Raw genomic sequence first — 23,282 nt, 5'->3', positions numbered from 1 at the left:
GTAGAAGTTTCAAAATGTATGTTTAATTTGATAATTGGTTTTTAATTCAATTTTATATTACAAAAATTCGGCAAATGGGACGGGCAGTCCCTCGGTGCCATATAACTAACTTTTTTAAAGTGTATACAAATAAGTTACATTATTTAGACTTATTGGACCATTGAAATGGTAATGTCATTAATGACTATTCATTCAACTCAATAAATAAACCCCAATAAAGGCAACCGTCTTAAAAGAACCTTAAACATCACCGGGAAACCGCGCACTTTCAAATTTGAACGTATCAAACTTAATAGATTAATATGTATTCGATTGGACGTTCTATTTTTGCTGGATCTTATCTTTGAGATTGGAAATCGAAAAACCATACTTTTTACTACAAAAGTTATAAAAAGTTTTGGAAGTCGAATGAAATGTACTAAAATAGAATTACAAAGCTTACACTATATATGTAAATGTTAATCCTTATCGTTTATTTAATTACCATCACCACAAACTAAATACTGGTGAAGGTCACACTCCAACAATAATGTTATGGCGCTTCCTTTTTAAGAAACAAACGAACCTTGCAATGAAACGCCTAAAATAGCAATGAAATACTTAAAATCCTCATTAATACTAGAATAAAAATAGGTATGTGCATATATGTATAGTAATAAATATATTCAAAGAAAAATAACTTATCTCTTACTGTAGATACCTAATTCCCACTGTAAACATATTCTAGATATATTTAGTAAAAATATTGACAAGAATACGGGAGAAAAATATAACGAAAAAAATCGAACCAAAAGAAATGTAAAGGAGAAAGATAAATTGAATACAAAGAATATAATATACAGGTAAACTATGGAAGAAAAAATTATATATTAGCGATAAATTTACAATATAACATGCCGAATTTCCATCTTTAGCGAACCCTCTTTGTCACATGACATCTTTGTCTTGTAAATTTCTGTCATTTGCATGATTTGCTTGGCGTACCCTGTTTTCTTCTTTCTGGTGGTCTCCAATATTCGGTCCACTACTGTTTCTTCTGCTTCCATTTGAGTTCTGATTTCCTGATACTTCCTCTTTCTATTCTTGACATTCTTGAGCTACTTATATAATCTATTTCTATCTCTAAGAACCTTTTTGTTAGATCTGCATTAAGAGTCTACATCTGACCCATAGCTCAAAACTGATTCCACCATGGCTCTATCCACTCTTTTGTTTTTTGCATTTAAGATAATAAACCTACCAGAATGAATTATTTCCTAAAATTTTCCTACTTTGTTGAATTCTGTTTTATTTCAGTTCCTCCCAATCCTTTCTGATCAAAATATGCTCCGAGGTATTTGAATTTCTTCACTTGATTGTTAGGTATTCTCTTTTTTTCAGACTTAATAAAATCCCCAAATTTTACATTCAGCATATAGCCATTTTATCGTGTATTTCACATCATATGAGTAGGCTATCACAATTTGATCTTCTATTGTTTTTATTTATAGATCTCATTCCACCATATCGCGTGTTCCAACTTTTAAGTTGGACAGATCAAATAGGAGAGTGTCAATACTTTTTACACCTATAAACTTTTCTGTTATCTGTTGAAAAATTACTAAGTTGCCAGCACATAATCTATCTAGTGTAAGATAACTTTCATCTCCAATTCTATAACCCATATTGCCTCATATTTTATTATTAATAATTTTACTGAACCAAAGATTGTAATATTTACCATCAAACCTCGATAATAATTGGTATTTCTTCTGTTGCCTTTCTTACTTGTTTTTCAATACGATGGAATTTGCATTTGTTGGCAGCAGTTTTGAATCAGCTGCGTTATTGTTACAAAGACAAGGACCTCTTACCTTTGGTGAATCGGCAGGAATAGTTCCAGAAATTGGGGATCTGTCATCCTTCAATCTGTATAGTGCGGTCCTAACTTTCTTTAGTGGGCTAAAGTCTAGAGACATTCCGTATGAAGTTAGGTATAAAGAAACTTCAGTAAAACAAAAATTTGCGTTTGCGCTATTGCCATGTTCTTATTATGTATATGTTTTATACCTCAAATATACACAGATAAAGATTAGAAACAGTATATTTTTATTATATATTATTTTATGGAATTTGGTCTTTTTAATTTTTTTTTAATTTATATAAAACACGAACGAATGAATATTTGTTTCTATCGATATTAGTTGCAGTTAGTTATTAAAAAAAATTGCAATTACCCTTTGATAGATTAGTGGATAAATTTTGCAATAGTGTCAGAACGTTCAAAATACTAGTTGCCAGATTGCAACAGATGTTCAACAGATATAAATTTTCTGAACATCAGATCCGCAGTCATTAAAATAAATACATTTTTTTCAAATTTACATTGCAGAGATTAAACTATCATTATTATTGATTTAATCCATAAAATGTGAATTTGTAAATATTTATTTTCGTGGCAGCTGCCGTTCAGGTGGTTGAAACGTTACACTGAATAATTTTGTGAAGGATTGTGGCGTATTTTCCTATAGATAATAACAAAGTAAAAATATATATTAAAATATTTGCAGAATTTAACTTATTATTCACTTTCTAACTTTAGTATTTATAGTGAAATAAAATATATATTATTTTTCTAGTTATTTTATCATTTTATGTTTATATCATAAGGACATGGCAACACTGCCAAATAAAAAAAATTCTTCATTTGTAGCTACCTTGATTCGGAATGTTCTCTAGACTTTAGCCCTTTATTGTAATAGCTACAGCTACATTTCTGTATGCTACTTCGGTATTAAGTAGTGGATCTTTAGTTGTGTACTCTGATCCGTTTTCAACTAGCAGATGTTGTTTTTTTTTCATTCTGGTAAACAAATTTAATCAGTGACTGCTTTGTTTACATCCTCCTCCTAACAGGTTTCCAATAGGAATACTTTTGTGTTCCCAAAACCTGTTAATGCAACCTTACATACCAACCTTACATACCACCTTTTTATTTTTGGTATTCTTCCTCTATGTTTATTACTTTCAGTTGTGTTTTTGGGAAATGGAAAGAATCTTGTGAGGGATGGGGAGATACTGACTGAGTATATGGAAAAATCCTCAAATGAAATTTTGAATAAAGTACATACTCAAAACAGAATATGATGCAGAAGAGCCGATGTAGCAACAGGCTAAATAACGGAGCTGCCTCTTAATGAAAACGAAATCACAGAAGTAATAGAAAACTTAAAGACTATTAAAAAACCAGTGATTATATTATTAAATAGCAGCCTAAATGTTTTAATGTCACGATTAGTTATCAATATGCATATTTTCTTAAAACACATATTATGGGAACAAGAACATAATACGGAACGAGTAAAGTGAAACTACGTATGTCCAATGTTTAAATTTTACTATTGTTATTGGGAATAATTTAATTCGACGTTTCGATTTCCAATCGTGAACCATTTCCGAAGTGGAAATCAAAACGTTAAAATAAACTTATTTTAAACTAAAATTGTGTCTTATTACATGGTAGCCCCAATTAGTGACTTTGACCAAAGCATTTGACAGAGTGCAAAAAATATATAAAACAGCAAAGATAATGGGTATCAGTGATGTTGATAAGAGTGACAAAACTGACACCAAAGAATATAGATAAGCGTCTATATTCTTTGCTGACACTACAAAAAAAGTGAAGGGGTGCGACAAGGGAGCCCTCTGTCATAGCTGCTGTTGCAATCTTCTGTATTAACAGATCAGAAAATATTCATAAGTACATAAATCATATACCAAGGAAAACCCTGATCCCTAACATGCGCTGATCTTGTAGTGGTAATTAGAAAAGATATTTGGAGGAACACTATGAAGGGAATGGGAAAAAGAACAAACACAGCGTTGAAAAAGATGTACGGGAATTAAATAAGTTAGGAGAAGTAAAAACACGTAGACTATCATCTAACAAACGCTTTATCAAATATTTTAACTTTTTTTAGATAACTTTGTTATTGTATTTCCAGGTAAATAGTGTTACAACGCAGTCAAAATTATTGATCGAAATATTGATAAATATATAGATACATATATTTCACGATATTGTAAAGTAGTAAAACGAAAAAAAAAAGAAACATTTATTGGAAATAGATATCAATGTTTTTAAATTTCTATTGTTTAGGAGGAATGTGAAAACACGGTAAAGAACGCCATTGTCGAATCATACTGACCGAAATAATACCAGAACAGAGAAAAAGAAGTAAACTTTAGAATAAGCAAAAATATCAAGCATGACAATTATAAATAAATGAGCTGAGTTCAATTTATTTATTGATTATTAAAGAAAAAAACCTCTCAGCAAAGTATTCCAGCATTAGTTTGTCTTCTTCGGTTACAGTTACTCTATATTAGGTCTTACTGTCTAAGCTAGTGTCATTTCTATTTAATTATATCCCTTATTACAATGACGTGTTCTTACAAAGTCAATAAAAAGAAGATTCACTAGTCTGCAACAAGTATAGAACAAAATGTTCAAAAATTGGGAGAAGCTTGAATGACTATAATTAAATATTAATAACGAATATAGTGAATGTATTTAATGGTAATAAATAGCGAATAACTTTAGGGAAGTCTAAATATAGGAATAAAAATAAAGAATTTCGAAGAGCTGAATGAAGTCCATAGAGTTGATAAGGGTAGTACTTGGTAGTACACAATACACAAATCGAAAAAAGTTGAAGTTTATTAATTTAAAAAAAAAAGGTAACTTAAAAAATTAAAAATATAAAATATTATTAAGTTGGTACTCAGATACATTGTTGTTATTGCTATTACAAACTTTTAAAACAAAAATCATTTTAGTATTTATATTTATGGCAATTCTTATTTAAGTCGTTTTGTTAATATGTATAAGTATTTATGTTGTATATATTATTTATATTGTTAATATAAAAAGAAACGAATAATAAATGTTTCGCTTATCAAAACGAAATAATAAACGTTATAAATTTAGAAAATAATTAAAATGTTGAGCCATAACTTCAAGAAGTAATATTTAGATTGTATTCCTTTAGCAAATATTAAGATACAAAGACTTGCTGTTTTGTACATAGGTACTACTTGCAAACTTCTGTCCCACTTTGAATGAGTTTATGTTCCAATTTTTATTTTACTTAGTTTATAAAAGATGTTTGTTTATTATTGTATAATTTGCAAGAACAGTTTATCTAATTTTTGTGATAAGTTCTGAATTTTCACAAAATATTGTTAAGCACTTACTTGATTCACTTCTGTTAAAGATGCATGAGTGTTCATCATACTGTTGATGTCGTTATTTTTTGTTAAGGAATTGTTGCTCAAGGAAGGAGTGACACTAATTTGATGGATATTAATACTCTCTTTCGAACTCTTATTCGGCGAAATTCTGGCGGGGAAACTCAGAGTTTTCGTCCACTGAGTTAAACTACGGACCATTTTGCACTACAAAGTCCACAAACACGTTCTGACCTGTCACTGACCGTGCGCTCTTTCATACGTACAAACTTCTCTCTAAACGAATTGGAACTGAACTGTTTTGGATTGTTGACGATGTGTGCTCAATCGGCCTTTCTGTGGCCTTTCTCCCACTACTTCATTCACGAACAGCTGTTCCTTGTGAATGTTTTAACGGTGCAAGGTTGTCGGATAGTAAATATTACTTAAAAATCTAGGAAAAACTATGAGGTGATATTTATTATTATTTATGGAATAACATAATTTCGAAATAAAAATAAGATTACACAAGGGTGCATACCAACATGGTTTAAAATACAATACTTTTTAGACAAAAATATTCGTGAAAAAAAGGTTTAAGTTTTATCCACTATTTAATAAATAGTTATTTATTATAAAAGGGAAAAAAGTGTTAGATTTTAGTTGGTGGTTAGAACTTGTGTTTAGAACGTGTGACAGTGTATCCATGGTAGAAAAAAGAAAAAATATAATTTCAACACAAGAAAATTCAACTGTTGTATCGAATAATTCATTGAAAATGTCATTCATGCATTTAAATTAATAATTGTGCTTTTGATATAAAGAAAAAGTAACTTTTGTGTAATTAAATATTCTAAAATTAAATATCTTCCTTTACTTAAGTGTAAACATATCCGGTATAAAAGTACTCATTTTTTTACTATGGAAAAAAATAATTTCATGAAAAGTGACATTTTATTACGTGTCAAAAGAGATAAAAGTCAAGCTTTTTTCAGTCACAGACAAAATATTACTGCACGCAATTACTAGAGGCAACAAACAATGCCAGAACCTTCTTCTTCTTTTGGTGCCTATTCGTTTCGACTATTGGCGATTATTCTGGCTATAATTATTTTAATAACTGATGCTTTAAATATATTAGTTATTGTTGGGGAGAACCATTTCTTCGGGTTTTCTTCTTCTCCCAATTCTTCGCTTTCTGAATACTTTGCCTTGAAGGATTATTTTCAGTAATCTGTATTTAGTGCTGTTTCTCATTATGTGTCCGAGATATTCTAACTTTCTCTTTTTAATCGTATACATCACTTCTCTTTCTTTCCCCATTCTTCGTAGTAAGGTCTCGTTGGTTATCTTGTCCGTCCTTGATATCCTTAGGATTCTTCTGTATAGCCACATCTCGAAGGCTTTAAGTTTTTTCTCCATCGCTTTAGTGAGTGTCTATGAAACAACTGCGTAATATAATATCGAGAAGATATAACATCGTAGGAGCCTTACTTCTATATCCAGATTAAGGTTGTGGCTTTTAAAGAGATTGGTCATGTTGAATGCATATCTAGCCTTCTCTATTCTACATTTTACTTCTTGTGAGTGTTCCCATTGTTCGTTTAATATTGTTCCAAGACAGGTAAACCATTTTACTCGGTCCACTGGTGTATTCTTGATAAGCAGTTAGACGTCTCTAATTTTATTTTTGCTGATGACCATAAATTTAGTTTTTGATAGGTTTCCTTGTAGTCCAAATCTTTCACTTACTTTGTTTATTAGTTGCTTTAAACTGTTTAAACTGTCTACAAAAATATCGGCGTCATCTGCATAGCGGATGTTGTTTAGGCGGTCTCCATTTAAAAGGATTCCATATTCGCAATTTTCCAAGGCTTCACTAAATATTTCCTCTGAATATAGGTTGAATAATATAGGTGAAAGTATACATTCTTGTCTAACGCCTCGCAGAATCTGGATCGCTTCCATCGGTTCATCTCAAAAATTTGTTCTTATTGTGGCTGATTGGTTCCAGTATAAATTTTGTATTATACGCCGGTCTTTATCATCTATTTGGGCTTTTGTTCATTTTCATGAACAAAAACAATCCATCATTTTTCGGTGTTGAACTGTGTCAAATGCATTTTGGTAGTCCATAAAGAAGGTATAGATATCGCAAGTCATATCTCTGCATCTTTGCGTGCATCACTCGTACCTACGCCTTTCATAAATCCAAACTGTGTCTTGTATTCTCTCTTCGCATAGCTTGTATATTCTGTGATGTATAATTTTAAGAAAAATGTCGTTTATCGTTTTATTAAGAGATTCTATCTTCTCTGCTGTGCTTTCCGTTGTATTATCGATTTCTTTGAATTTTCTATTTATTGTTTTGCTGACTATTTCTTTTACTTTACTACATTTAAGTTTTGTCATGTCATTTTTTTTACAGTTTTTCCGCTTGTTTTCTTTAACTTGGTTTTATACACGCCCACTAAAGAATTGTGGTCAGATTGAATATCAGCACCTGGGTAGGTTTTAACACTGTTGAAACTATTTTGATATCTTTTGTTAACAAGTATAAAGTCTATTTGGTTTGTCATAATAACGTCTTCTCCGTTGTCTCCAGGTGATTTTCACGTATACAGGCGTCTAGGTGGTAGTTTGTAAAATCTGTTTAGTACGATTAAGTCATGTTCAGCTGCAAAGATACTCATTGTTTCTCCTCGTTGATTTCTTTCTCCTAATTCATAAGGACCAATATGTTGCCCTTCTTTTCCGTTACCAATTTTAGAATTGAAATCTCCTATAACTATAAAGAGTTCATGTCTCGGTATATCTCTCATAAGGTTGCTTATCTGTTTGTAAAATTCTGATATTTCCTCATCAATGTGGTTTTCTGTGGGTGCATGGACTTGTATAATGTTAGTGTTCATCGGTGACATATTTATTTGTAACAAGAGGATTCTATCGTTCACTGGTATGAAGTTGTTGACACGTTTGGCTATACTTCTATGTGTCATATGTCCGACTCCAGTTTTATATTTACCATTTTCTGATCCTGAATAGTGAGGGAGCCTTGTAACTGGCTACCTACATAAGAGGGTTGGAAATCTTTGGATTCCAAGCCTTACTTCAAAGGACTTGTAAATGGATGTATCTCCATAGGTTTGTTTCTTCAGTGACCGTTGAAGGATAAGGATTCTTAATATGAGCAAATATAGCTCCAGAGGAATAAAAGCACTTTTGAGTTTATCGATTTATAATTAAATCTTTTAAGAGTAGAGATGCCCAACACGACCGTAGCTTACTATACAATATAAAAAATTCTTTCTTTATAACACGTAAAAGAAAACACCGGTATGAGAAAATGCCCGATTTCGGCGGAGACAAATATTTAATACGTGAATTGAGAGTTTCTAAATACTCGATCCCTCGATGGCGATGTGTGAACTTGAAGTGATAAATCACTACTTGATGCGTGAACGTGAAGATTACTCCTCTTTTATTTAGGTGTGAAAAATATTTAAGAGGGTCAGACGCCAGTCAATCGGGTGTCGCGAACAAACTTGATGAAGTGACCATTCTAGTTATTCTACACTAAGAAAAGTCTAAAGAATTACATTTTTATTTTATATTTTAAAACAATATGTTCATTTCTGGAACAAATAGTATACTCTGTATTCTTCTATGTCACAATAACTTGAGTCAGGCCACCTCATTTCGCTTGTACCCATTATTGCTATTGTCATGCGTTCCATTTCTTTGATTGCGCCATAGTCCTAACGTTCCAAGTGGATATTCTCTTCAGACATTTCCTGTGGTTTTTCTTATAGGTGTGTTATTGGGCATTTCACAGGGATTTTGCATATTAAAGACACTGAAGGCCCTGTGGTCATGGGAATCACCTCTCTGGCCGGATCTTGATCTCCGATGTCCATGATCAGTAAGCGAGTTTGTGTTGTGTTGTGCAGCCATTATGATTGTACTAGAGATATCCATACTGATCTTTATTATAGTGATTTCTCGTTGCCTTCTATATTTTTATGCCGTTAACTAAACTACTGATTCTTCTGCCTTTGGGGCCGGTTTCTCAGCCCCAGGACAAAAGAGTTCCCTACCACCTACCAACTCGTCCGCCCGAAAAGTGGGGGATTGCTTATCCCCCTGTAACTCTCTAGGAGTTACAGGTTCTCCCGAGAGAACCAGAGCTCTCCAGAGATAATGCCAGAACCATAGACATATAATACAAGACATACTGGTCGTTCTAATACCAGCTCGTTCCCCAAGTGCGACAGATAAAATTGACGCAAAGCAGTACCTGTATATCTTTCTAATGGTCTAAGTTTATCGACTACGTGACCTTTTCATTGGTCACTTAGGTCACGTGGTCGATAAACCTGACAAATTAGAAAGAGATGCAGGGACTGCTTTGAGTCAGTTTTCTCTGTAGCACTGGGGGAACGTGACTGTATTGCAGCAATCAGTCTATTTGTATTATATGTCTATGGTGAGAACAGATAGGTACCTAATGGTAAATATTAGAAGATCTAAACTTCACGCACAGTAGTCAGACTGCTTGGAGCCTACTTCAAAAATTAGAAAACAGAAACAAAATCTCAACAATCCAATACAACAATCCCAGCTCAGAGAACATTTCTAGCTGACTAAAATGTCTCCACCAGTCATCGAAAAGATACATAAAAATAAGTACGCTCTAAACTCGAAATATTCCATACAAGCCAACAGCAAACACTCCCTATTATAAAACACGTTAAAGAAAATGATCTCGAAGACGTATTAAAAGCTATCAAATGCCGAAAAGCATCAGAGATTAACAAAATCTAGCCGAGTTCATTAAAAACTTAGGCCTCAAGGTGAAAAGATGGCTCTTCGAGTTTTACAATGTTGTTTTACTCAAACTAAAGTTCTCCAAAATGTTTAAAAGACTAAGATCGTTTCTTTTTCATGTGCCCTGCTCGATTATCGTGCGTTCGCTATCAAATTGGCTATACTAACTTTGTTGACGGCAGCTCGGAAAAGGAATGCAGAGGTTCTGTTAAACCATTCTCTCAGGTTTCTAAGCTATTACGTTCTTCTTCGACCTAGCCTTCTTTTTCGTCTATGTCAACTTGTTGTATTAAATGAAGTATATTATATCTCTCTGGTTGACGCACAACATGGCCAAAATATTTCAGTTTGCGATTTTTAACTGTTCTGCCATAGAAAAACCAGGAAAGGATTCGACATAACCCAAGAATTATAGGCGAATCACCCTGTTAGGTGCATGTTACAAGATTTTTAAAAACATAATATATTTAAGGCCATTAAAGTACGTAAAGAACAATATTCCCCTAGACTAAGCATGCTGTAACCCCAAATTTAAGCTACTACAACGAGGTAATTGCCCTAACATCATACATAGAAAACGGCTTCGAACTTAAAACGACAGTTGCATTTATCATGCATCCGTTGTATTATCTGTCATGTACTTATAGTAGAGTCTGGAAATAAGGCCTACATTTGAAGCTTAGCGAATTGTTACCGCGGAACAGTTTATCAAAATTAAATTAAATGATGTGTGACCGCCTTATTCAAGTACTTGTGAATGGAAACATATGTATATGTTCAAATATGAAAGGACCTCTTTAAGGGTTTAAGCCTTTTACCTCTATTCTCAAACATCTACACCTTGGACGTTCCACATTCTCAAACATCTACACCTTGGACGTTCCACTTACAACATCACGCAAGTTCACACACTCGAACGACACGATTCTTTGAATTCAAAATAAAAATTTAAATAGATGCAAACAAGTAATTGAAGAAAACACGGAAACAATAAGGAATTATTTTTTAAAATGGGGAGTCTGACCGAACTCGAGAAAAACAGAAGTAACCGCCTTCCATCTAAATAATAGAGAAACTAACCAAAACATGCACGTAGGATATGAGGGGGTTGTACTCAACCACAACCCAAAACGAAAATACCTGGTGGTCACGCTTGACCGATCCCTGACTTTTAAATTTCACATGCAGAAACTATTATCTAAAGTCAAAATACGAAACAATCATACCAAAACTTTTAAACTCATCTTGGAAAGCAGCAGCAGAATTTCTAAGAACCAGTGCCATATCGTTGGTTTACTTAACCGCAAAATACTGCATACATCAATATTAAACTTACAATTGAACCAAACCGTAATCACAGCTGACAACGATGTTACTGAAGAAATAAAAGACAGAATCCAATCTGCAAACCGCTGTCTATACGCACTGGATAAGCTCATAAAATCAAAAAATCTGACAAGAAGCTCAAAGATAAAAATTTATAAATCCATCGTCAGACCTGTAATAACATACGGATGCGAAACGTGGACCATGACCAAAGCAAACGAAGAAAAGCTCAGACGCTTTGAACGAAAAATACTTAGAAAAATATTCGGACCTCACCATGACATCACCACAAACCAGTATAAGATCAGAACCAATATCGAATTAAAAGCACTCTACAATGACGCCGATATTATCCAAGAAATTAAATCATAGCGTCTAGGATGGGCAGGCCACGTGCACAGACTGCATAACGAGAGAATTGTAAAACTGGTATGGGAGGAGATTCCCACAGGCAAAAGACCACTCGGACGTCCCAGAATGCGATGGAGAGATAACATCCAAGCAGATCTCCGGAAAATGAACATTCCATTTGACCCTAGGTTGATGGAAGAACGAACAAATTGGAAAAAAGTTGTACAGTCAGCCAAGACCCACCCAGGGTTGTAGCGCTACGTGATGATGAATTGAACCAAACGATGTGACAAATATTTGGCACCATTAGACCAACACTAACAGCAATATGGAAGGTGTCAAAATGTTTCACCTTCAACCCAATGTTTTCAATAAATGCTGACATTAAAGACCTAACAACAAGTGACCAACAAGTAAAATTAAAATCCAGAAGACCACTGGTGAGAACTCCAAGGCAAATGACGAATTTTACAGTAGAGCAGCATTAGAACGCCAAGTGTAATATTCAAGAAGTTAAAAATTCCAACCTAGTTCAAAATCCTACTACAAGATTGAAGGGATTTAGTCTTCTGCGCAGACAATGATGCAACCTAAACAGAATTAGAACTCGTCAAGAAATAGGCAACAAAACGCTAAAGCAATGGGAAGTAGGGGACAAGCCTCAGTGTGGTAAATGCGTGGCTGCCGAACAAATCATTCACCACTTCGTGTTAGAATGTCAGAATAGTCAGAAAAATATGTAAATAAACAAATTTTAAACTTTTGTTTTGTTAACAGTTTTGCTTCTTTATTGTTGCCATAAACGTGGCAACGTTGTGTTAGTCTCCGACAAGTGGAAGTAGGAGGTACTGAATTGAATATCCTCTAACGTATCTTTTTAAAAACCCTTCGGCGGTTTGAAATGGATTCGCTTGTACTTTCTTGCTAAACTTGCAAAATCCTGCCATGGATTTTATACAAGAATGGTCATACAGTAGAAGAGTTATTTCTTGATTTTAAAGAAAGAAACTTGAAAATATAAATGTTGTAAAGATTCAGAAGTGAGTGATGGAATAAATAATATATTTTTTTTAAAACTGTAAATAGATTATTGAATTTTAAATTACATCATCGCTTTTTTGATACCGTTAAATGGAGTGTAGTTGACCGTTGGGGTGAATTTGACTGAAAGTTCGATTAACATGCGATTTTTTTGGGTATTAATTAACATTAATAAGTTTATGCTAATTCTGTTCATTGTAAATGTATGTTGAACATTATTTTATGTAAAAATTAAGAGTTGTTTTGTTTTATGTACTAAAACCGCGGCCTCGAAATTATTAACTTAATTTATAAAAAAATGAATATTCTTAAACTTTGGTATAAAAATCATACTAAACATGTTATTTTCAACTGTTGATAATATTTTAACAAATCATTAACTGTAGATAAAAATACCAGTTACTAATTTTGAGTTTTTAAGTTTCTCTACAATATTCAAATTTTCCAACTTATGCACTTTTCGCTTGGATTTGAGATGAAGTTGACCGCCGGGGCGAAGTTGTCCATCAGGTCAAAACTTGCAGAATCTTGCATCGTACATCGGAAGCGGCGCTGCTTTATTGTTTCATTGTTAGTTTAGTGTTTAGTTTGAAACGCATACGGGAACTCTTAAACATTACAGTGTTATGCAAGTTTTAGTTGGAAAAATAAGTGCTAATGCAGCATCGAAAAAAATACAAAATTCCAAAGGGTACCTACGTCAATGAACAAAATACATGGGCCATACATTAAATAACATGGTGGTCAAACTGTTTTTATACCAAAGTTGAAGATGATTTTTTGGATAGAGTGTGCGAATTGGGGATTTCCATTAAACACATTGGATCTTCGTTTAACTGCAAAAGGTTACCTAGACCGTCTTGGTAAAAACTCACTCTTTAAAAATAATTTTCTTGGGTACGATTGGGCTAAGGGGTTTTTGGAGAGACATACACTTGTAGAAACTTTAAGTGAACGCTTAAGCAACAACAAAAAAGAGCTCGTGCTGCCGTTGATCCTGAAACATTAACAATTTTTTTTGAGGAATTGAATCAAACACTTGAAGTTGTCGACCCTGCTGCAATATTTCATCACGACGGAAGTAATTTAAGTGATGATCCAGGGAAAAAGAAACTAATTTATCAAAGGTGTCAAATATACAGAAATAAATTATACTAAAAGTGCTTTGACAATTTTATGGTGTGTGTTTCGGCAACTGGAGATATATTACCGCATTGTGTAGTTTATTAGGCTACAAATTTGTTGAATTCTTTTAGCCAAGGAGATCCTTGGGGCACCCATGTTGTAAAAAGAAATGCTGCAGTAAAGGTACGCGTTATAATAGGTCTAATCATGGATGGTTTGATGCGATTTGTATTACCGATTGCTTTAAGACTATATTTTCACCTCATGCTCATTTAATTGAAGGAAAGAAAAAGGAGACAATGTCTTAATAGGAGACAATCTTCCGAGTTATTTTACAAAAGAAGTGTTCAATATTTGTAAAGATATAAAGATAATAACATTGCTTTCATTTGTCTTCTACCAAATGCAACGCATATCTGCCAACCCCTCGACGTTAGCTTCTTTGGACCAATGAAGAATTATTGGAAACAATTACTAAATGAGTGGAAGAAAACTAATCCAAACTCATCGTGTGTTGAGAAAAGTTTGTTTCCAAGATTATTAAAAAAACTTTTTGGTAAAATCACTCATCGCAACAGTGTTGATGTATCAGAGGTACTATTAGATTATTTGAAAGAAGAGAGAAATCCCAAAAAACGTGAGCCTACAATAAAACGAAAGAAACAGAAGAAAATAATTTTTGAAGAAAGCGATGAAGCAAGTTCCGGAACAGAGAGCTTAAGTGAAGATTTTGACTAAGACGACCCTAGAGTGTAATTCGTGTGTTCGGCAACATTCAGTGTAATATTGCCGAGGAACAAAATACTTTCGCATTAATGATATAGAAGCAAATTCATGGGTTGTAATAAAATATCAAACTAAGAAGAACATTAAGCATTTTGTAGGACAAATATCAGCGATTAAAGATGATGAAGCTAATGGTTCCTAAAACTCTCAGAATTCGGAAAATTTATATGGCCTGATATTATTGACGAAGATAATGTTCCCCTAAATAAGATAAAAAAAAAATAGTAAATGTGCCAAAAATTTGCCGAAGAGGCGAGCTGTGTTTTGATTTGGACTTGTCTGCATATAATTTTAAATAGGTAACTTTCTTTTTGTAATAAAAAGTTTTTATTAAAATGTTCATCTTAACCCCAATTGACTAAAAATCATTTTTATTAAGTAAAACAAGTACCCATTTGGGATGAAGTTGACTAAAGAAGCAATTTATTTTTTCTAAGTTAGGTTTATTAAAATACCCGATGTTTTTTCTACTAAAATAAAAGTTAAGACTTATACACATATTGCGCAAAAATATATGATACTTTATTTTGGTATCTAGTAAATATCTTTAGTTAAAGTTGAAAAAAACGCTCAAATACGGTACTAAGTCCGCAGGAAAGTCGAAAATCCTGCTGAACTTGTCCTGCGGACTCGTAATTCTATTGTATCTTGTATCTATATAAATTATAAATACATCTTAGAGAAACCACATCAATAAAAAAATCGTTTTATTAATCTAACCTAAATACTCAATTAGGATGATAACAATAATATATTTAGGATAGAACAGGGCTAAAAGATCCAATCTCAGTATTTTGAATAATACTGTAAAAACCATGCTTACTATATCAAAATATATACCACTTATCTAACGTACAGTGATTTGACCATGTTTTTGACCATTGAACTTTACAAGCTATGAACTTTAAACCAATTTCAAAATGGTTTTAGGCTTATTACAAAAATACGAGCAAGCTTAGTTTTGCTGAGAATATCAATTTTTGGGAACCCAAAAAAGATGCAAGAAAATTCACCACTGTTACACTACCACTTACCACTAAAACCCCCCTCCACAGGGGATGAAAAAGGAAAAAATCGTTTTACCAAGAATCTGTACACCGTAGACAAAAATGTTTCAAATAAAAAATGTAGCTAAGATATTTTTGAACAAAAATGTACATTAGCACTTTCTCTGTAGAATGAACCGTTCTCTTAGAAACAACGCTTGAAGCGACCGATAATATTTAATGTCCGGTACGCACGCGAAATCAATTTTAAATAAAATTTATATCAACTCAACTGTAAAAATTCGATATCTTTTGATCAGAGTGTTGTATCGAGAAAAATCAAAATGCATTTTAAAGGTGAAGAGCAGCTTTCGTATGCATCGTTTGTATTGTGCCGCAAATGAAGTCAGATTCTATAAAGGTGTTAAAAAAATAAACGTTTATATATGGATACATTTTTCTCGGCATACAATAATTACGCCAGGGCAACCCGGCGATGGTCAATTGTCATTTTTTACTGTTCTTTGAATATCGCTGGGATAAATTTGTGGCATTCATACAGAAAATCAACCTATCCAGGATAATGTGTATGAAAGATGTACGTTCTACAGCATTCAGAAAAACAGAAAAAGCCGGTTTTTTTATGGGCAAATATGAGTTTGGAACTGTGTTTTTAACCGAACTATGTATTGTGTGCAGTGAGGAAGAAAATGAGGAAGCAAGCGGGCTATATTTTCAGTTAATGCCTGACATTTGTTTGATATGGCAGAGGAAAACATTCCGGAAAACTGAAAAATTCTGGATATGACAACAGAAGAACAATATAAAGACCCGTCTACACTTTTAACATAAAAATTTTACTCTCATACCTTTCCAATTCAAGTATAATGTTAGTGAAAAATTTGTTGGTTATTTTTTGGTATCATATTAGTATCATTGTTTTTTGATTTCGGAAATTTATGACGTGTGCTTATGTTTTTGACTTTTTGATTCGTTGTAAAATTTCAAGTAAAATTTAGCGTTTATGATATTCATTCCAATCTTAAGACTACATACATTATGTGAAACCGAAAATTGGAAGATCTATGAAAATAGTACATCTAAATCGAAAAAGATGTAGATGCAATAATAGACGTATAACAGACAAAATTAGAAAAAAAATTGCTAGTAGAACTGGGAATAACGAAAAAATCGGAGAAATGACCAAGAAACGAAGGTAATAGCTAGGGATGAAAAAGCATGAAAACGATAGATAGCAAGGCACTTTGGACTGGTGGATATGGTCGCAAGCTAATACTAAAAAGTTGTTGAGAAACATAGAAAACAGATATTGGCTCTATGATACAATTTATCTATATTTTAATCTCTGATTCAGATCTGAAAATACAACCCTTTTTAGTTTTCCTCCTTTATGCGTTATTGTTTCTATAAACGTTAAATATCAATGAACAAAGTTGGTAAAAGTTCAGTTCTTGTAGGTTCCATCTGTTGTTTTTGTAGTTCTAATGCTTTTTAATAAATAACTTTCTTATCGTTACTTGACAAACCTTTGGTTTTCTTCTTAATTAGCTAGTTTTCCGCTTTGGCTAATTCAGCATCAAATTCTTTGTCTGTAGACATTGTCAATATAAGTTTATGTTTGTTATCTTTGAAAATCTTTCTCACGTTGTCTTGCAAAAACTTCGGATTTGCTTTTATGTCGTTTTTCAATTTGTCTGTTAATTTCTTACTTTGTAAATGTTCTATTGTGTTTTCAGTGTGATTCCAAGCCGCAGATATACCAAATAAGAGACCTAAACCGTAATTGCTGCCTTCGGGTCACAAAGAAATTTCGTAACTGTGTAAAAGCGATTCATTGTGATGGGGTTCAAATCCTTTTTCTACAACCTTATCCACAGTTTGTCCGAAAATAAATATCACTTTATCAAAATCTTCTTTTTTAACAAATTGAAGACCTATTTTAACCATTGCATCTCGAGGTTGACTATCAAAGCTAGTTCTGGCAGTGAATCTCCCAGAAATATTAGGCTCGATCATACTTTCATAAAAAGGAGAATGTGGACCTTTTATCAATAGATTGGTCACGAAGTCAACTCATAATGTTTGATAAGCGTCCGTATTGTCGGAAGCTAACACCGATATCGAAATTGTACTCTGCTTTTCGAAAGGAACGCCCAAAACGTCATAATGACATTTGATGTGTTCTCTTTTTGGCGCCTCCCATCTCTTCTCCTTAGGCATTACTGTATGTATAGGAGGAGAGTATGCATATTTGTTCCAACGTTATATAAAGTCCGACTACAAAATAAATAAATTATTGGACACTGAAACTAAGAACCTGTATATTAGTTTTATCATGTCTTTGATGACTAATCTTTAACTGTTTGATGATGTTAATAGTGATTTTGCCATTTTATCGCCTTAATCAGACGATTGATACGTGAAAAATTTTGTCTGATTTATAAAATTAGAGGCGGTCGCTTCTTTGTTTACCGATTGGTTTAAGACTATATTTTTGCCTCATGCTCGTTTGAGGGCAAAACAATGGAAAGGGGTGGAATCCCTTTTACACTGTGACTCTTGAAGATCTTAGTCAGATAAGAGGAGCAAAGAAACAAGCTAGATGTTTACTATTCCATATATTAGCGAAAACATTTCTTTTTGTACTACACTAAGACAGCATCAGTCCAAGAGGAACAACTTTTTAAGAAGGATTTGTGAAGCTCTTTTAATTATTAAAAAAGAAGTCTAAAAATTGACCCCCATGTTGAGTGAAAGGAGATAATAAAGTAAAATGTGATTTGCATGAGCAGTAATACAATATCGATGGTAATTACAGCTACCAGTGTTACAAAGAATTGGTTATAAAATTAAAAATTCACATAGTATCGATAGGATTACAAGAACTTACGTAAAATTATCACATAATTATTAAAAAAAATTAATAATTACTTGTCAGAAAGTATTTAAAAGTGCAAACTGGCAAAACTGATGATTTAAGGAATGTCTTTGATATTAATTGCAAGACGCCATTGTGGCATTGCAACATGCTGTATATAGAAGAACCGGCGCAAAAAGGAAACCAAAAGCTCAACAGGTAGGGAGAGATGACAGATGACGCGAAAATTTAAAATTGGTAGTGTATACTGTTTTACAATTGGATGTATGCGATTGAAATTTTATAAATTGTGTGATTTTGAATTAACAAATTAATAATATTTGAATAGCAGATAAAAGAAGATGTTATATTATTTGATTTATTTGAATAAAAATAATAATGTTACACGCCAAGCAAGAAGCTAGGGTATTCCCGATAGAAAATGCGAAGGAATTGGAAATATCCACTCTGTCCATCATCCAATGAAAATAATAATAATGAAAAATATTTTTTTATATGGTGTTTTGTATAAAGAAATGTAATCAAACTAGTGATTATGTAAAATCACTAGATTTTTACAGTTCTTTGAATATCGCTGAGATATTTTTTTATGGTTTCCCATTTTTTTTTGCCTTCCGTGTGCGTTGCACGCACTGTATACCTGCTAGGATAGCTCGGAACTATTATAATATATTTCTCAATATCAATGGTGTATTTAAAATTTTGTTTCTATTTTAGCTCCTATATTTTTAAAGTATTTTTTGGTTTATTTTAAAGTGTAGCATTAGGTTCCTTTCAACTTCATTGAAGGAATAATTATTTCATGATTTTAGCAGTCCATGGTTAAAAAGGAAAGATTAATTTAAAAACCATAAACAATAATTAGAAGCAATAAAGCCGTATCTCTACACTGCACAATACCTGTTATCAATACGAATAATCTAAATTGTAAAAAGAATACCTACAAAACCATATTTCTAAAAATCATCGGCACGAAACCGTTGAGCAACAGCCGCTTTTATGCAATGTATATTCATAAAAAATTATGTTTTTTGCTCTGATTCATACAATTTCTTTAATTGCGTGTTTCAGAATTAAGATGAGCTACAATAAAAAGTAATAATTAACACTTGGTTATTACTAATCGGGTAAAGAACTACAAAACACGATTGTGGTAAATAGAACTGAAAACAATTTATTATATTGGAATTAGTCTAGGGGTAAAAGGGAAGTTTCGTGGCCGATTAAAGTCAACCAGATTTTATAACTGATTTTTATGTAGTTTGAATCTTCAACGTGTTAATCCAATTATTAGGCAGGAATTTATTATTAACAATTAAATTATTTAATGCTTATAACTAATATTCTAATCGGTCCATTAGAAGCCGAGATATTGCTAATTTATTAAAAAAAAAATAACAAATTATCGATTATATTAGGCATTTTTGCTTATAACGAATGCTTCACTCAAGTCATCAGAGACGAAAATGCCAATGAACCTCCAAAAATCGTACGAACAAGCTGAATTTTGCCGAGAATATTAATTTTGGGATCCAAAAAATGATGCAAAAAAGTTTACCACTTTTACCCCCGGGTTTCCCTCTAAAACACCCTCATAGGGGGGTAAAAACGCAAAAAAATCGATTTACTAAGAATCTGTTCGTCGAAGAAAAAGCAAGGTTGTTGTTTATCTCCCATACTGTTCAATATATATATATCGGCGAAGCACTCAGGCACTGGAAAAAGAAGTGTAAAAGGATGGGGCTGTCTATTGGGGATGAAACGTTATACACGTTGCACTATGCAAATGACCAGGTAGTTATTGCCCAAGACAAGGAAGACCTGGAGTATATGGCTAGAAAACTAATGGAAGAGTACAAAAAATGGGGCCTCGAAGTAATTTTACAAAAAATGCAATATCTTTGCATAGGAGGAGAAAATACTGCAAATGACCTCGACTTAGAAGACAAGAAAATTAAGAAATGCGATCAATGTATATATTTGGGGATAAACCTAACAAAGACAGGAAGAACTGATGAAGCCATAAAAGACAGAATAACCAAAGGGAAACGAGTTATAGGTGCAATGAATTCAACTATGGCAGAAAAATATAAGACCGGAAACGAAAAAAAGAATATATAATACCATATTGAAACCAGTAATCGTCTATGGCTCAGAAGTATGGCAGTTATCACAAAAACTTAAAGGTAACCTATTGGTAGTTGAAATGGATTTTTGGCGGAGAGCAGCGGGAAAGTATAGATTAGAACATATGAGAAATGAGGACATAAGGAATCAAATGAATGTACGAAGATCAATTATAGAAGACATCTAAAAACAACAATTAACATGGTGCGGACATGTTAGACGTATGGGGGAAGAAAATCTACCAAAAAAATATTAAAATGGATACCACCAGAGAAAAGAAAACTAGGACGACCACCAACAACGATTTTTGCCCAATTATTAGTGTCAAGTGAAATATCCTTTCCTTCAATCTTTCGCCACCTTTCTTAAGAATCTCAGCTGGAATACCACTTTCTCCTGCACATTTGTTTTTTATAGGTTTCTTATAATTTCTTTGACTTCATTTAAAGTTGGTTCCTCGCACGTCCCTTCTTCATCTTCTTGCCAATTCTCATTTCTCTCAAGTTTCTCTTGTTGGTCTGTATTTGATAGATCTTCGCAGTATTAAGCCCATCTGTTTAATTTTTCTGTTGTTTCACCTAGAAGTAAGCCTTCTTTGTTTCTGCAATCCTGTGGATTATTCTTTGTAGTTTCTCTGGATTTCTTAACTTCTTGGTAAAAATTCTTTACCTCTTTGTTTATGTAGGCTTTTCAATTGCTTTTCTAGCTGTTCTCTTTTCTTTTTTCTGCAGATTCTTTTCACTTCCCTTCTTCTTGCCACATAGTTTTCGATCGCATTTTGGGTATTTTTTTATCTCTTTGTAGTTTCCCTGTTTCTTCTTGTCAAAACATTCCTACATTCTTCATCGAACGAGTCTTGCCGTCTTTTTATATGCTCGCTTCCTATACACTTTTCCGCTGCTTTCGTCATGGATGTGTAAACAAAAAATGGAGTAAAATAAAATACAATCAGAAGGTTCCTCAAAAGATATTAAAGTTTGTAACTGCTTGATTTGATTAGTAAAAAATACTACGCCGCAATCAGAGGAATCATTATTTTACTTTAAAACATTAATACTGCTTGAGTTGTAAAATTTTACTGTAGTTGATATTTAATTTATGGAAGTTTATTTTTAAGCATGGAACAACACTGCAGATAAAAAGGAGCTAATGAGTTGAGCAGTGATTTATGTTATTTCATTAAAGGACAGTAACCGATATTAAATAATAATACTACTACTTTTCTTATAATCTTTTTGTTCCATCTTAATTTTGATGTTTGCCATTCAAGGGGTCAGAAAATCTTATTTCTAAAACTCTTGGGTACAATAAGAGGTATACAATAACTAATCTCTCTGCATAACTCGTTGTGTACTAGTAACTCCAACAATAGAAACTGAGCGTCAAATTTCTCGTTATCGACTTTACTGGTATTTGTATTTCGATCACGATAACAAGTCGTTATTCAATCCACTTAATTTATCAAATAGTTCCCGTTTATTGTATACTCTCATATAATTTTCATTGTTAATATATTCCCTTCCTACAAAACAATAGAATTTACATGACTACGACACTATAATGAAAACAATTTCGTGGTAAAGTTTGAATATCTATTGTTTATAAATGATTGAATATTCCAAAGCTGAATGTTTTGTTGATTTCAATACCATCAAAGTTTTTTATAACACGTGCCAAGAACTAATTTAATTATAAAAAATATTGCATCTAATATTATACATCTCTTGTTTCTAGTTGGGTAGTTATTTTATTTCATTGCTTCATAATCAATTACTGACTTTAAATTTCTTATTTTTTTGATCCAGGTATATTTGTATATTAACTTGTGTGGGAAGTATTTATTTTAATTCTGAGTTCGCGTTAAATTTTTTACTTCGGCCATCTTTCACATTTGGTCTCAATGAAGACAGCCTCAAATTAACTGTCAATTCAGTTTCAGAGAACGAAATATTGGCTTATTGACAGTGTTGACATGTCCTCAGTGGCGTAGCTAGGGTGGGGCATGAGGGGTGGTCCGCCCTGAGTGTTAAACTTTCGGGTGTGCCACCCGAAAGACCCGATCACAAAAGAATGAATCGTAACTTTACTTACTTTACAATCAAAATAAAATCCAATATGATTCCACTAGCCATTGCGAAGTGCTTAATAAACACAACAAAGCATCTGTTAAACGACTTTCTACAACGCGTTGGAGTACTCAGTATTCTGCAGTCAGGGCCGCCGCTAAGGTATTGGCCGCCCGTGTGCAACTTAATATTTGCCGCCCCCCTTCCAACACTTTAGAATATGTATATTCTAATATCCTAATTTAAACGTCCATTTAATTAAAATAAACCGTGAATAGAAACATAAACACATAAAAAAACTAAAAACGCACTTTTCCGGCTTTCGTCTCGGAAAACTTTTTGACAATATCTTTAATGTCCAATTTCGTACACACTTCATGTTCTATAGATAATATTGCTAAAGCAGAAAGTCTATCTTGCTTCATTGAGGGTCGCAAATAGTTTTTAATAATCTTAAGTTTTGAAAACGACCGCTCACCCGTAGTTACAGTAACAGGTAGAGTTAGGAATATACGTACTATTATAGTTAAGTTGGGAAAT

The 23,282-nt window shown here is 32.9% G+C and overlaps 1 protein-coding gene across 2 annotated transcripts in view; it reads right to left on the bottom strand.

Annotated features, from left to right (window-relative positions):
• Positions 1-23,282, bottom strand: part of Traf4 (TNF receptor associated factor 4) — a 559,644-nt gene that overhangs the window by 82,667 nt on the left and 453,695 nt on the right. Inside the window, exon 1 of one of the 2 annotated variants that reach the window (XM_072525829.1) lies at positions 5,236-5,556. The exons of the other annotated variant lie outside the window; for it this stretch is intronic. Within the exon in view, the coding sequence (XP_072381930.1) occupies positions 5,236-5,430 (195 nt within the window). The 5' untranslated portion in view covers positions 5,431-5,556. Of the gene's footprint in view, positions 1-5,235; positions 5,557-23,282 lie in introns of those variants that run through there. 2 annotated transcript variants of the gene reach the window in all.

This window comes from Diabrotica undecimpunctata, chromosome 3, assembly GCF_040954645.1.
Source record: "Diabrotica undecimpunctata isolate CICGRU chromosome 3, icDiaUnde3, whole genome shotgun sequence".
NCBI lineage: Eukaryota > Metazoa > Arthropoda > Insecta > Coleoptera > Chrysomelidae > Diabrotica > Diabrotica undecimpunctata.
This window is presented reverse-complemented; position numbering and strand designations above follow the sequence as displayed.